Source organism: Carassius carassius, chromosome 7 (assembly GCF_963082965.1).
Source record: "Carassius carassius chromosome 7, fCarCar2.1, whole genome shotgun sequence".
Classification (NCBI taxonomy): domain Eukaryota; kingdom Metazoa; phylum Chordata; class Actinopteri; order Cypriniformes; family Cyprinidae; genus Carassius; species Carassius carassius.
In genome coordinates this window covers 14,526,554-14,543,057 of record NC_081761.1, presented here as the reverse complement: position 1 = coordinate 14,543,057, position 16,504 = coordinate 14,526,554, and the positions used below count along the sequence as shown (strand labels likewise).

Genomic DNA, 16,504 nt, shown 5'->3' with positions numbered 1-16,504 from the left:
CTTTGGGATGTGGTGGAACGGATGTGCATCCCACAAATCTCCCTCAACTGCAAGATGCTATCCTATCAATATAAGCCAACATTTCTAAAGAATGCTTTCAGCACCTTGTTGAATCAATGCCATGTAGAATTAAGGCAGTTCTGAAGGCGAAAGGGGGTCAAACACAGTATTAGTATGGTGTTCCTAATAATACTTTAGGTGAGTGTATATCTATGTTAGAAATAACCAAGCAAACTAAAGAAATTGTTACGGGAGTGAGAGCGGGGACTCCAGGGATCTTATTTGGATCCCTGTTATTTGTTATGAATGTTTCTTCTGTTCTCTTTGAGTAGAGACTTTTGTTAATTCGTAACAATTGGGGGCTCGTCCGCTTGTTTTTCTTTTGTTTTTGATTTAACAAGTGGAAGTGACCGCTTGTCTAATTGTATGAGGAACGAACAAGTGTTAACAATCCATGTACTGTCGTCTTGGTGAGTAAAATGTACTCCAATTTTGTCTTGCTGATTTAAGTGTAAAGCAGTAATGAGTGTTAATAATGGAGTTGGAAGTCAGATCATTTATAGAAAAACCTACTATACAGCAGTTTGAGGCATTTCGAAAGAAAGATCTAATAAAGATTGCTGAAGTTTTAGATCTTCTTAAGGGGTACTGGCAAGTACCTCTTACTTCTCGGGCCTCAGAGATTTCAGCGTTTGTGACCCCTGATGATTTTATGCAGTACTCCGTTATGGCGTTCGGGATGCGAAATGCACCATCAACTTTCCAACGTTTGATGCGTATTGTACTAAGTGGAGTGCAGAAATGTGAGGCTTATCTAGACGATATTGTAATATATTCTTCTAGCTGGGAAGAACATTTGAGTTCCCTGCGTGAAGTGCTTTCACGTTTTTGTGATGCGTCTCTGACTCTGAACCTAGCAAAATGTGAGTTCGCTAAGGCAACAGTGGTTTACTTGGGGAAAAGGGTGGGTCAGGGTCAGGTATGCCCGATTGATGCGAAGATTGCATCGGTTATGAAGTTTCCAGTACCAGTGAATAAAAGAGAACTGCGTCGATTTTTGGGGATGGCAGGTTATTACAGAGGGTTCTGTCGTAACTTTGCCAGTGTTGTATCACCCTTAACCGATCTCCTCAGCACAGCTCGAGTATTTGTTTGGTCTCCGGCTTGTGAGGAAGCTTTTCGTACAGCTAAGGATTTGCTGTGTAACGCTCCTGTTTTGGCAGCGCCAGAGTTTACACGCTCTTTCAAGCTGGAAGTGGATGCCTCTGCTACTGGCGCTGGTGCGGTTTTACTTCAAGAGGGCGAGTTTGATGTTGATCACCCAGTTTGTTACTTCTCGAAAAAGTTCACGTTATGTCAACGCAGGTACAGTACCATCGAAAAAGAGGCTCTTGCATTGTTATTAGCATTGCAACATTTCGAGGTGTATTTAGGTGGAAGTTCATTTCCAATTATTGTCTATACGGACCACAACCCACTTGTGTTCTTGGCCCGGATGTCGAATTCAAATCAACGCTTAATGCGCTGGGCGTTGATAGTTCAAGAGTTTGACTTGGATATTCGACATAAAAAAGGCTCGCAGAATACTGTTGCGGATGCGCTGTCCCGCGTTTATGGTGCTGAAGTGTAGGATCTAAATGCGGCGGTGCAGTGTAGGTAATGCAAACTTTTTGTTAGCATTTCTTTTGGTGGGGAGGTGTTACGTGGGAATGTGTTGTGTTGGTCTAGTGTTCCTTTTGGTGCGTTTCTCTTTCTTGTTACCCTCTTACTATCATGACTCGCAGGTGGAGCTGATAATGAGTGACCTGATTGGGGACGGGAGTGATTGCTGCTACTTAAAGCCACCTGAAGCATGGATCTGGAGCTCCCCGCTCTCATGGCTTCCTTGATTGAGAGACTTGTGTCTATGCTGTAACATACGGTGTACATGCTGACTGTGGAATGAGACAACTGTTGTAAATCATTACTTTACTTTTCTAAGTTGATCTGTTATGTGGAACTTTAATATTTATCTTAAACCCTAATCATTTGGAGCATAGTAGGGAGGTGGGTGCCTTTTTATTTATTACTCGTTTTCTCTTGTTTGTGATAAGTAGGGAGGTAAGCTTTTGTATATTTTGTTTATTATCTGAATTCTAGGTTAGAATCTTTAAGATAGTTAGCTTTGTTTTGTTATTTATTTTGGCTTTTCCCCCTCCTGAAATGTATATGCTCTTTTCTACCTTATGTTTAATAAATTTACTCTTTATACTTTAAAGTATCTTTGGTGTTTTGAAGCTTTGGGAGTGAGAGCGGGGACTCCAGGGATCTTATTTGGATCCCTGTTATTTGTTATGAATGTTTCTTCTGTTCTCTTTGAGTAGAGACTTTTGTTAATTCGTAACAAAATCTTAAAGGAATATTCTGGGTTTTTTACAGCTTAATGTCTATGGACAGTTTTTGTGACATGCTGTCCATCGGGGTTGACTGGACAGCAGAAACAATTTTATTGTAAATGTAAATAATAATATTCCAACAATATAATGGTGTACTGTAAGGAAAGCAAAATAAATAGGGTTATTAACTTTTAAAAACATAATGGTTCAAAGCATGAAATGCCTGATTATGTTGATGTCAATTTTGGAATAAAGCTTGAAATGACACCTTAAAAGTCAACACTTACAATTTACTGACCCTCAGGCCACCCAAAATACAGATGCCTTTGTTATGTATAGGAACAGTTTTAGAGAAATTTTGCATTACATCATTTGCTCACCAAGGGATCGTCTGCAGTGAAGGAGTGAGAGATCAAACAGCTGATAAAAACATCACCATAATTCACCAGAAAACCCACACGACTCCAGGCCATCAATGAACGATTTTGGACTGTTTTAGTGTGTAAATATCTGCATATTCCACTCCTGATTCAGACAAGAAAACTTTTTCACTAGAGAAAGCAATATTATGTATTTTAGCCAGAATCAAGTGAAAGTGAAGTGACATTCAGCCAAGTATGGTGACCCATACTCAGAATTTGTGCTCTGCATTTTACCCATCCGAAATGCAAACACAAAGAGCAGTAAACACACACACACACACTGTGAGCAAACACCCAGAGCAGTGGGCAGCCATTTATGCTGCGGCACCCGGGGAGCAGTTGGGGGTTCAGTGCCTTGCTCAAGGGCACCTAAGTCGTGGTATTGAAGGTGGAGAGAGAACTGTACATGCACTCCCCCCACCCACAATTCCTGCCAGCCCGGGACTCGAACTCACAACCTTTCGTTTGGGAGTTCGACTCTCTAACCATTAGGCCACGACTTCCCAACAGTTTGAAGTAAAAAAAAAACATCCAAACGATGATTTAATTATAAACATGCAGTTTTATCGGCTCTTTGAACTCTCATTCTGATGGCACCCATTCACTGCAGAGGATCCATTGGTAAGCAAGTGATGTAATGTTAAATTTCGAATTAATTAAAAATCTCTGCAAACAATGCTTAAATTATGATAATATCTGTATATTATAGTAGATGTTTTACTAGTACACTAAGAAACCTGAGGTGCAAGTCAAAATGAGTGGCTGTAATAATAATTATCAATAAATCTGTTCTTACACGAGGGCTGGTTTATATTCTTCATCTTGGACTCTAAATCACAGGTTTGCGTTGACTCAACTGAGGTCACAGAAAGAACAAACAGACACAGAGGCTGTTATTAGAATCAAGAGTAGGGTCAAAAAGTAACCGAGACTTCACACAGAGAATGGGCCAAAGTGAAACAGAACGCATGAATCAAACACATTGTGAATGAGTGCATATAAACAGAAGTGACAAGAGTTTCACTAACTGCACTCTCTGTTGAAGTTGAGGTCCCGGCGTTCAGTATAGAAAACTTTCCCTGGGGGCAGAACTGGCTTTGGCTCTGGTAGACATGGAGGCAGTGGAGGGGGAAGGAGACCCAGAGGGGTTAAGGGTCTCTGAGAGATTGTGGACATTGTGGGGGTTGGTGAGCCCTTTCTCCGACTAGAGATCTCCACTTGTTGGCCAGTGAGCAGGATCTCCTTCGCTTCCTATATAAGAATACAACAGGTCATTATAACCATTTAACATTATATTTGAAAGGCATTCTTTATCATTTAATGGATCTGAACTGCTAATCATGCTTCTGTTTTAGTTTATCATTAACAAGAATTATAGAACATGACCATAACTTTTTTTCACAAAAAAAACATTATAATATAACATTATAATTATTATAGTGTCACATTAAGCTTCATTATTATTTAGTGTGAAATAACAGCAGATGATTTCTGTGTCTTTCAGAATTTCTGCATGTTAAGATAAATAGTTCCAATCCTAAACAACCATTTTCTAACACGGTTCAATTTTTCACTTCAGAGCTTCTGGCACGCATTGATTTTCAGGCTAAATAGCTCTTGCTACAACATCAGTACTGAAAATATTGATGCTTCAGGAATGATTGGCCCAACCCCAGACGCTTTATCCCTCTATTTTGCCACAAAGAAAGCAAGCATTTTTCAGAAATGGACCTAGTATACATTGTAGTGACGTTGTTTGTGATCATTTTGACCTTAGCAAAACTTATGTAGAAAAATACAATAAAATAAATTACAATAAACACCTGACAGAAGTGTATTTCCACAGTGTGTACACCAGTCACAGAGTCTCATCACGTGGGAAGTCATTGCATTATTTAATGCTTCATATCTGAGGTCTCTAAAACCCCAAACATAATTAATGCAAAACGAGGACGTTTGAAGTGTTTTATGAAGCAAGTTGAAATTCTCTTTATAATAAGCTCTCATTAGAAAACGTCATTTAGTATTAACCCGATACTTCCATGTTGTTGTTTTATTTTGTACCAAAATGACACTGAAACCCCAAACAGAGGACGAGGGTTGGTCTAATGACACATTTACATAAATACAAACACATATCTAGTGACAATGTAATTAATCATACATACATAGTACTACCATTCTGCCTAAAACAAACACTACAAGGTAAACAGCCCCCCCACACACACAACAGAAACAACAACAGGATTATTAATTGCTATAACATCATTTACACTGAAATCACTGAAAAATGAATAAAACAGCAATACATTGCTTAAAACCACTAAGAACTTCTGTTTAAATTTAAGTGCACAAGGAAAGTAAAGAGATGCAAAAAATAAAGATCTGTATGGAACTCACAGCAACGATGCCATCTCCAGTGTGAATCTGTCCATGCTGATCCACTGCATTCTCTTTCAGTATGCTCTTTACCCCAAATCCACTGGACTCTAAAATGCCCAATATTCATTTATTGTTTACATTTATCATTCTTAAACTGAATGGGAAAAATTATCTTGTAAGGAAGGAATCATACCTTTGTTCAGGTTATTCAGAGATTTGGAGATTTTGACGCCCAAACCATTTTTGTTGTTACTGAATCTCACGTTGAACTCTTTTCCCTTTTTTTCTTCTAAATCCTGCAGAAGGGTAATTCTTTGTTTACTTTCGGCACATCAGACAAGACAAAATAAAGCAGCATTTATGATAACAACATTGTAATCAAACTCCTTGTGTGTTAATGTGAATGTCAATCAATGATTGTTGACTGAGTGTGAGTGTGTTTAAGAAATAATTTCAGCCTAATACATTTTAAATATAATGTTTGTCACATTTTATTGACCTTCATGTCATCCCAAACCTGCATAATATTTAAAAAGATAATTTTAAAAGGACCCAAAACTGTTTGGATTTCATCAATTCTTTAACAAAATATCTACATTTGTGTTCAGCAGAAGAAAGTCTTCAGGTTTGGAATTACATGATGATAAGTAAATGATGCTAGAATCTTTATTCTTGGGTGGACTGTCCCTTTAAGAATTGTTACGCAGCTTTTTACCATATAATAACAGTTCACAGTGACCTTAAAAAATGACAAAAACACCACAAAAGCAGCATTAATGTGGTGAAGGAGGAACAGACAGCAATTTACTGAGTTTGTTAAGTTATATGGAAGAATTAATGTCAAACATGTTAAAATAACTTAATTTTTTGAGCTATATTGTTTATATCACTATTTACATATATATGCGAACACACACACACACACACACACACACACACAGAGAAGCATTTTGCACCTGTTTCTTTTGAGAGCCCTGTTGCTGGGCAATGGTAGGTGATAGGTCACCATCAGTGGTTTCCCTGGCAATGATAAGTCTCACACAGGAACCAGCAAGACGGAGCTCACGTGCCACTTCCTCACTGCCCATGGTGGACACATCCACATCACCAATTCTGAGGAGAAGATCGCCACTACGCAATCTCCCATCCTGTGTGCACACACACATCCACAAATGTCAAGGCATCTGTCACTCTTTTTAATTTGAATCAGTTTGTACAATCCACAAATGGAATCATTTAAATAATGGTGAATCAATGATGATCCTCTCATACAGTACCTTTCCAGCTACACCATCAGGTATTATGGTTTTAACCATGATGCCAGTACTCCTCCCTCCAATGATGCCAAAGCCTAGACCTGATCCGTCATTCTGCAACTCTATATGATGAATTTGTCGAGGCTGTGGAATCAAATTAAATGAGTGGAAAAAGCCTAATTATAATACAAGAGAGACTGGGGCTAGTTATCACACTTACTACAGTTAATATTTCTCAGGGTAGGTTTATTTTTAAATTTTATTTTCAGTACAAGTAAATGTCTTAGTCATGGCTACAAAAGCTATTTAATTATTGAATACAAATACAACTGATTTAACACGTTGACCTTTTGAGCCATTTGCAAGGAATGTCACACTGTATCGGGTAGGTTGTCAAAGTGGAACCTGCCATTAACAGCATATTATTATTTTTTTAATAAGCTGAATTTAAACAACAAAAAAGGGAAACAAAATATTGAATGAAACAGCAAGTGAGTACAAAATACCAATCCTAGATGTTTCAAAGCACAGAATAGCTGTTACTTTTGATAAATTTGACTGAACCCCCAACATTTTGGGCATATTGTATTTTTCATGTGGTACACAAGGTCAACATGTGTTAAATTAATTGGATTTGCATTCAATAATTCAATAGCTTTTGTAGCCTTGATTGCTTGTTTTAAAAATGTAATTGTTTATTTAAATTGAAAAACTAATTAAAATCTAAAACTTTTTATTATTTATTTTACATTCATATTTTTTAATCTATTATGTTTTCTGTATTGTGTTTATACTCAGTATAGTATTATTACTGTTGATAGTGACTTGAGATAAAAAAAGGCTAAACAAAAAAAGCTGAAAGGTTTAAAAAAAAAAAAAAAAAAAAAAAGGTTTCCCCCTTTTTCCAAGGGGGAAATATTTTCCAAGATTATGAACCCTATATACATACTATTCAAATGTTTAGGGGAAAGTATGTTTTTTTTCAAACAAACTAATACTTTTAGGAAGGATGCATTAATTAGATCAAAAGTGACAGTAAAGACTTTGTCACATTGTTACTGTCAAGGTGTCTGGTCTGTGTTTCCCTGGGTCTCCACTAGTGGTCTCACTTGCCAATAGGCACCTCACCGCAGGCACTACTTTTCCCACAAGGCCTTGTCCCTTCATCACAGTTATTGCACTCCTGTTAATTGCACTCAGGTGTCTTCACTTCATAGTCATTACCCTGCCTATTTAAACCGATCTGTTTCTGTTTGTTTCATGGAGTCCTTACCTTCCGTCACCTAGTTTCCTCGCGTTCCCTTGTGGTTCTAGTTTCTTGTTCCTGTTTTTTTTTGTTTTTGGACTGATGTTTCTGGTTATGACCTTTTGCCTGTTTTTGGATTTTGATTGTGGATTACCCAATAAAACTCACAATGCTCTTGGATCTCTCGTCTCCTGTGTTCCCGATCGTTACAGTTACAAAAGAATTTCTATATCAAATAAATGTTGTTCTTTTGTGGAGGATCATAGGACACTGAAGATTGGAGTAATGGCTGTAATTGCATTTAAAAATATTACTGTTTTACAGTTTTTTCTTTCAAATAAATGAAGCCTGAATTAGGCATAAGAGACTTCTTTCAAAACCATTCACAGATTTAACCAACCCCAATCCTTTGAACAGTAGTTTATTATAATAGTCTTGCTAATAGAAGTAGACTCATTTTTATTTCCACCATTATCAGGAGACCATCTGCTTTCCCTTACTCTGTTTTCACAACAAACACCAAATCTAAAAACATCACATAAAAAGCTAATGTATAACATTTAAAATGTTAGATGTACTGCACTTGTGGTAATGTAATCAAATTACTGTGGATCAATAACAGATATAAGCTGCATGGTAAAATGGGCCAGCTATATGGCATTACAGTTTAAAATATGAGGCACCTCTAAGACACTTCAGTGGCACATTTCAAATATCTTAAGGCCTTAATATACTTATTATGTTAAGTATATTTGGGAAAATTTAAGAGATACAATAAATCAATAAAAACAAAGGTTTTTAACTATACTTACACTAAATTGATGATAAAGGCCGGTGAGATTTTTGGGAAGAGTGTGGCTCATCTCTGGGGGGCTGAATGATGGGGTTGGTTCTCTGGCTATAATTAGTGTTACCACAGAAGCAGATTCCTGAAGGACCTGGACAGCTTGTTCCTGTGTTACAGAGGATTCAAACAGCTTGCCATTCACTGCTAGAATCCAATCACCCTCATGTAAACGTCCATCACTAAGACAGAAGAATAGGGTAATGAGTGGTTTCAAATCAATCTACGCTGCTGTCCAAAATAATCAACTTCTAATCAATTAAGTTACGGTATTCTGTACTTCGATTCTTGTCGGTTTATACCTGCATGCTACAGAGTCCAGCTGAATCTTCTGTATGAAGATACCATGACCTCCACTGCTTTCAGTCTCCTGAGCAATAATGTTGATGCCTAAAGCACTTTCACCCTTCTCCAGGTCAAAACTTAGCACAGTCCGACCCTGAAAGAGCAATAAATACAAGAGATTAGAAAGAATGGATTCAAACTGTTGGTTTTAGTAGATGTAGTGTTGGAATTACAGTATTTCTGAAGGTTTGACATGTATTTCAGCTAGTTTAAAAGGGTCATCAGATGCTACATGCATTTTTACAATTAGTTTGAACTGAAATGTTTGTCTGCAGTGTGTGTACACAACCACCCTATAATGATAAAAATCCACCCAGTGTTTTTTTTTTATCTCGTTAAATCATTTCCCTTTTCTCAAATCGAGCCAATCTCAGATGTGACATCACACAGACAGGCCCCTTCCACAATAGTTTGATTGACAGTGGCATTCCGTAGACCCGTCCTGAGTGAGCTGTCATCAGTCCTCCATTGTATCACCACCAGAGCAGATGTAGACAAGAATGTCTCCTAAGCGATTAAGGAGTTTTGTTGTTGGATGTCATAATGAACATAACAGTCGTCATTTACTTCGGACATCTGAGCCGCTGAAGACACAGTGGATTACGTTTTTTTTAATGGAATGCGCCTCTGATCTACATACATAGGTCTATGTTCGTGCAAATCATTCGTGATCCAGCTTCACCAACAGAAGATGTGAGTATAAGGTTTTTAATGAATCTTTGCAAATTGCCTTTCCTAATAATGTTCTAATTAGCAAGTTTCACGATGATTGCAGCTAAAGTAAACAGACTCTCTAAGAGTGGCTCAGAGGGGAGGGGTCAGCAGAGCTCATTTGCATTTAAAGGAAAATGCTACAAAACAGCTTGCTCTGAAAAGAGCCGTTTTTGACAGGGTAAAACGGGTGTTGTTTTACACAACCATTCAGAAATTTTAACTAACCTATGTTACAGACTTTTCATTAAGACCCTAAAGAATCATATCAACTTGTGGAAAGGGCATCTGATGACCACTTTAAAGGTTTTTGTTTTCTGAGTTATGGTGTTACCTGGGCCATGGACTGCAGAACTGAAATGTCCTCTGTGATGAAAGGGGCAAAAGTCACATGATTGAAGGATCGACATCGGTCATTGCGCCGCTGGGCCGAGAGGTAGGAGTCTCTGTACCTTAGATTGCATGTGGGGCGGGATGTGCTCACACCATCTGCATCATCACTCATAGACTGAGAAGGAGGCATTCCGGGGTAAACCTGTAAAACACACAGCTAGAGTAATATGGCTGGGTTGCACTAGCCGTTTGTAAGGCCTTACTGGGATGATAAAGTTCACAATATTAATACAAGATTTATCAAAAAATATGGTGTTTATCTTTACTGATCTTTGTGCACTTTAGTTTTGGGACAAGGTTTACTAACAGTTTGCACCAGAGCAAAAAAACTGTCAGAATTTACTAAAGACATGCAGTGAATAATAAGCACTGAAAAAGCATGGTGCATGGAGTTTCCCTTTCAGATGCAAAATTTATGCGAGGAGAGTATTAAAATGAATCATGCAATGCGATTTACTAATGTTTGTGCTCATCAAATTACTGGTATTTGCGCCATTAACACCCCAAAAAAGCATGTCTTAAACTATTTTGCACCTGTCATAAGAACCCGCATCACCCGCACCTGATGAGCATTGGCTCTGCTTATTTGTGATTACAATAATTTGTGCTATGCTTGATATTTTACGTTGGTCAATATGTAAATGAGATGTTGTATCTGTGTTCTTTAATTTGCGTGGTTGTTAGTAAATCACTGGCAAAAATTTATTTGCCGCTCGGCGTTGTTTTGGAATTACGCTCTCACGCTAATTTGCCCCATTTAGTAAATCTGGCGCTTAGTCTTGTCACCATTAAAAGTAATAATATATGGAATATAAACGCAATAGATAAAAATTATCATAATTTCTTTTTTATTTAAAATAATAAACATTTAATATTTTAAAACAAGTGATATATTTAAAAAATTACAGTACCACTATAAGTGCTTGGGTCAGTAAAACTGATCTAGTAATCAGTTCTAGTAAATCTAGTGATCTAGTAAAGTTAGTAATACGAAAGATATGTATTTCTATTTTAAATAAATATGGTTCTTTTGAACATTCTATCCATCAAAGATTCAAAATATTAAGCAGCACAACTATATTAAAATATTTTGAGCAGAAGTCAGAACATTCTAATAATTTCTGAAGGATCATGTGACACTAAAGACTTGAGTAATGGCTGCTGAATTTTTTTTTTTTTTTTTTTTTTACATAACAGGAATAAATCATACATTTTTAAATAATATTCAGATATAAAACAGTTGTTTGAAATGTTAATATTTCAATTTTCATCAGATAAATGAAGCCCTGTTGAGCACAAGTGTCTTTCAAAAACAAAAACAAAAAACAACATACTGGAAAAATATACATAAGCAAACAGCTGATAGGAGAATGTGACAAAGAAAGTGCAGTGTTTAGTGCAGTGTTTCAGTGCAGTGTTTCATGCTGGAGAGCTGCTAACAGCTAAGTTATTCATATAATGGTCTCTCCTAAAATAAAACAAGTGTAAATGTGAACATTACAATAAAAGTCTAAATGATTGAAGTATGTTGGGCAAAGCATTAGCTCATTGTTATAATTCAGTCATTCTGCCAAACAACCGTTTATTCTAACTTGGTCAAAAGCTTAAGGATATATTTAGTTGAAACAAAGGGTAATATTTCAGTGTTTCAAGTTTATTGGTGCAATGCACAAATAATTAGTAGGATATAAGCCAGGGTCATCGCTAAAATTGATTTAAAATATTGTGTTTTTTTAGCTGTTTTACTCAGTATAAGCTTTAACTGACTTCAGATTGTTATTGCAACAGACTTAACTGCAAAAAGAGCGTGTGAGAGTGTCTGTCACTTTACATTTTTTTATGTGTGGCAGTCAGGTTTAATGTACTAAATTATCTTGATTAAAATATTAAAATGTTTTTTTCAAAGGTCAGGTTTAGGGGTATTAACTCAGTTTAAAAGTCCAAATGGAAAATCAAAGGAAAGTCCTCACCATTACAGAAAGGTGAGTGTGTGACTTGTTGACGCCGGCAGCACAGATTAAGTAGTCAGCTCAGGTAAGTAGCTTATACAACTTCAATTGGTCCTTGCTGCTGTTTTCCAAGAATCATCTCTCTAAATACATTACACACGATACACAAAAGCACTTACCAAGGATATGGTACACAATCAGACCTCTTCTTACAAATAATATTCAAATCTGTATTTTGGTTTAGAATGCTCTCCCGAATACATTGTGTATTATGTTAAAAAAGTATTTAATCTTGTTAATCACTGTTGCTTCAGATATACATTTTATTAACCAAACTTAATCATTTAATTCAACGTATTAAAACAATATCAATGCTGATTTATTTTCTGAAGAAATTTGAATTAAAAATTGAAATAAAATATTTTTATTGAATACATTACTAGCTTTTGAAGACACAGCGAGACACTTCCAGAATGAATTCTTGAAAGAATGTATTGTTTGGCAACCAAAAAGTCAAACAAAGACTCTAAAGCTATTTCAGAAAGATTACAAAAACTAGTGTTTAAAAAAAGGACTATTATGGCTTACCATATGCCTCAACAGCAGGCAAACAGCACAGCTGGCAATTCTGTTTTTATTCCTGCTCATTGAAACCTATGATTAAAATAAGTACTTGAAGTATAACCAATGTAATCAACTATTTTTTCTTTATATTTAAAGATCTCATTACATTTGCTCCCAAACACGTGGTTAAAAAAGCAAGCCTATTACTTCACAGAATGCAGACAGGAAGTGATAAGCTTGATTAAAGAATGACTCATATAAACAACTTATGCTTATGATTATCCATGGCAAGTGGCCTGACCAATGCACAATGAGCATGAGGATTATCTAAAATATAGTTTTGCTGAAGTAGCTACATCTCATGGCATATTAGAGAACCCATAAGCATGCCATTTCTCATGACAAACAGCCAGTTTAGTGCTTCATTTATTGGAGTTGCTCATCTGGCCTCTGCTGCTCCTCTCATTTTGGCCTGCTAGAAGATTCTAACACAGTCAATTGTGGTTGTACCAAATAAATCTGAATGTAACATCTACTGTGTCTTATGATGACTAAATTACCTGAGCTGCTCTTTGAAAGCTTGGGATAACACAGGCTATTTTCAAGAGATCATTTTCCATCTTTACTCTACACCATAACACACAGATAGACACACACACACACACAGCTCGCATTCTGTGAAAGCAGACCACCTTTGAGATTCTTTAACCTATTATCCTTGACCTCTTTATGCTCTGGAAATGTAGTCCCCTGGGTCATTGTTTTTTTAAACTAAGCACAGTAAAAGTCAAATGTCAAATACAAGCTCAACTTGAAGCTCAATATATTTAACTATTTTTACTGGAATATTTAAGGGAATAATTATTACCACAAAAATATTTTTAACTTTTCCCCTAGTTTGTAAAAAAAATAAGTAAATAAATAATAATGATAAAAAAACAACTCACAGTTACAAAGGAACACTTAAAATGGAAGTGAACAGGGGCCATTTTTGGAGGAAGCAAAAGCTTTGTAGTAGCTCTGTATATTTTTACGGCATTGCTGTCAAAGAGTAATTAGCTGGTGGAATTGATTTACTTATTGTAGAGTTAATGAAAGTTATCATGTGCATTGTAATGTTTGGAGCGGATGTCCTAGACCGGGAAGGTTTTAAAATGAGTGGTTCATTCAAGTCTGTAAGGTCTTAACTTCTTGCTGTGGAAATACAAACCAGAAAGCAGAAGAACAAAAAGCTACTTAAGGGCAATATAATTTTATAAGGTATCATTCTTTGAACAACAAAACTGTGTGGGCAAAATGCAATTATCTAAATAGGAATATGTACTAGGTGAAAGGTGAAACGTTTCTCCTTGTAGATTTTTCAACTAATTCAGGTTTGACTATTTCAAGATTTTCAAACATTTAACATCGAAATTGGCCACTTTGATCAATATCTGCTGTTTAGGTTGGAAGTGACCCCAGTAAGTGATGTTTCATGCACTCCTGATAATGGACAATAAACCTTCTTAGCTCACAGAATTTCAAATAAGTTTAGCTACTCTGCTGTTTATTATTTGAACTGTAAAGCTGTTTAAACCACACTTGGTTTATTCATTGTCATATGGTGATTCATTGTCATGGCAACAAAGCTGTAAATTTAGGTAGAACTTTACACAGCTTTTCATTTCACACTAAAATCATGTTAACATGCATATTGTTGATGTCTTGTGGCTTTACTATTGAATCAAACTATGGACTGGCCCCATTCACTTTCATTTTAAGTGCATCACTGACCACAATTTTTTTTTCTTTTTTAAAGCAAAGAGAGACCTCATTATGCCACAAATGTTGTCACTTGGGCATGATCTGAAATATTCCTTTAAGAATATCATGTTTATATCATGTTTTATTTAAACTAATAATAGACCCAGGGCGAGAGAGATGTGAGGTGAATCAAAGCACCGTTCACATCAGGGAATATCTGAAATTATGCTCGCTGGGTGTATAAATGTCTTATAAAATAGATGTGCAGGTAAATTTCTATTTAACGTAATAGTGGTGGAGTTGGATATCAGCATAATATATAGCCTACTTTTGTACAATTCCGCATTTCACAAGATCAGTTATTATGTTAATGACAGAATAATGCTGTATAATGTATCATAATTATGCAACTACTATCAGCTATTTTTATTTTATTTTACATAGTATGATAATGAGACATTTCTTTATGGAGTTTAATACATTTATTAAAAAATAAATCCCACTGTTTAATGTTTTGGCATATTTTAGTGTTAGTGTATGCTCTTTTTGTGATGCACTGTGGTGGTGATGATGATGTTGATGTCTGACCTGTTGTTGCTCATGCTGTTGTCCAGTCTCTTGCATGTAGAGTATCCGGTGAAACAGGGGACTCTGTAAGACACTCTTGAGCAGACTGAGTTTTTCCTCAGCAGGCAGTTCTCCCCTCTTCTTCAGTCTCTCCTGCAGCCGCTCCACTGCCAGCAAAGCACGCTGTGTGTCTACACACACATACACATAAACATATTAATAAAATGGGCAAATGCAATGACATCATCTCATAACCCACATGAGAGTATGTAAAACAAGCTACATGTAATATTCATACATAGCCTGTTAACTTGCAAAAAAATTGTAATATCATAAATTGAGAAAGATGACATATTGAGACACATGATTTCAGGAATTCATACATACCCATTATTTTCAACTCTGTATTACCACCACTCTCTTTTTGACATCTGCAACAACACAAGCAAATGTATGCCATCAGACATAATGGCAATCAAACTCAAAACAACAAAAACAAACAGATTGGTCCCTTTCACATCCTACTCAAAAGGGATTTGCGTGGATTGCAGCATCTTAATCACTTACTGGCATGCACACCTGACAGTCCTTACCTGTGACAGCAACGGTGACGTTTGGCGTGAAGTGAGAGTGACGCAATTTAACAGCGCTCGCCCTCTATCTCTGTAACCGATGAAAGGCTTTATGAATTGCAGCGACTGTTCACTTCATATCTCGCTGATCGCTCTGATAACGCCTGCTGTAATCTGTTATTCATGCAGATGTAATCTGGGTTGGAGTCTCGCACCTCTCCGGGAGGTTCTCGCGGTCTGCACGCGCTCATCGTGTACTGCGCGAGCGCTCGTGTTTGCGCTGCACTGCTCCAGTAATGCGCTTACCGGGGAGGCTAAGCAGCTGTAAACGGACTTAAACTGTGAACGACGGTAATTACCCGGGACAGATGTCCTTACAACCTACCTGATAGGGCTGTAAGCGCTTGGCGGTGGCCGGAGTTGTGGACAACAATAGTAACTGGGAAAACTAAGAAGGAGGGTTATTTTAAACGGGCGAATCACAGAGAAGCTGTAAATCTGAAAGATGTGTAAATATGAAAATAAATAGGCCTACATAAAATAGGCTACAGCAGTAGTTCGGAACCAGAGGGCCTCGTCAAACCTCAAAGAGCCTAAAATAAGTCATATCCTAACACGCAGGAACCATGCATTTTATTTGTTTAAAGACAAATTAGCCTATCGCGTATCTTACACAAAGATGTATTGTTTTCAATATAACACCAGTGTGCGAATTACAGGGCTATAAGGTTAAAGGTTAAAAAAAGGTTTACGTTTCAACCACAAAAGTTAGCCTATTTTAGTGTGCAAACATATATTGGGGGTAACCATAGCAACAAATGCTGGATCGCTGTCTGCATCGGATTCAAACTGCACTGCTATTACTTATCAAGTTATTGGCTATAGATTTATACCTCACAAATATATCACAAAAAAAATCGTTAGTGTGTTGTTTAAAACGTTTTAAGGGTCACTTAATCCTGCGGCGGACAAAATAGATGAAAACATTCATTGCCCAATCCATTAGCCTGTATAACATTTTACAAATGTAGCTCATGCATAATTGCGATTTTAATAGCTAGAGCATGTGGGATTTGTCTCAAAGATACGGACAACAATAGCAGTTTACTAAAATCAATCCGATAGCTACTAAAAA

General features: G+C 36.7%; 1 protein-coding gene across 1 annotated transcript in view; it reads right to left on the bottom strand.

The window, feature by feature from the left end:
- The window catches only part of LOC132143602 (multiple PDZ domain protein-like), a 49,690-nt gene extending 33,758 nt beyond the window's left edge, over positions 1-15,932 (bottom strand). The window contains exons 1-12 of the mRNA XM_059553974.1: positions 15,391-15,932; positions 15,185-15,228; positions 14,819-14,988; positions 9,916-10,116; positions 8,828-8,964; positions 8,494-8,707; positions 6,457-6,579; positions 6,136-6,327; positions 5,373-5,475; positions 5,198-5,286; positions 3,826-4,048; positions 3,594-3,653 (exon numbers count right to left, since the gene is read on the bottom strand). Coding sequence (XP_059409957.1) covers positions 3,594-3,653; positions 3,826-4,048; positions 5,198-5,286; positions 5,373-5,475; positions 6,136-6,327; positions 6,457-6,579; positions 8,494-8,707; positions 8,828-8,964; positions 9,916-10,116; positions 14,819-14,988; positions 15,185-15,188 — 1,516 coding nt within the window. The 5' untranslated portion in view covers positions 15,189-15,228; positions 15,391-15,932. The remainder of the gene's footprint in view (positions 1-3,593; positions 3,654-3,825; positions 4,049-5,197; positions 5,287-5,372; positions 5,476-6,135; positions 6,328-6,456; positions 6,580-8,493; positions 8,708-8,827; positions 8,965-9,915; positions 10,117-14,818; positions 14,989-15,184; positions 15,229-15,390) is intronic.
- Between the last annotated feature and the right edge of the window lie 572 nt (positions 15,933-16,504).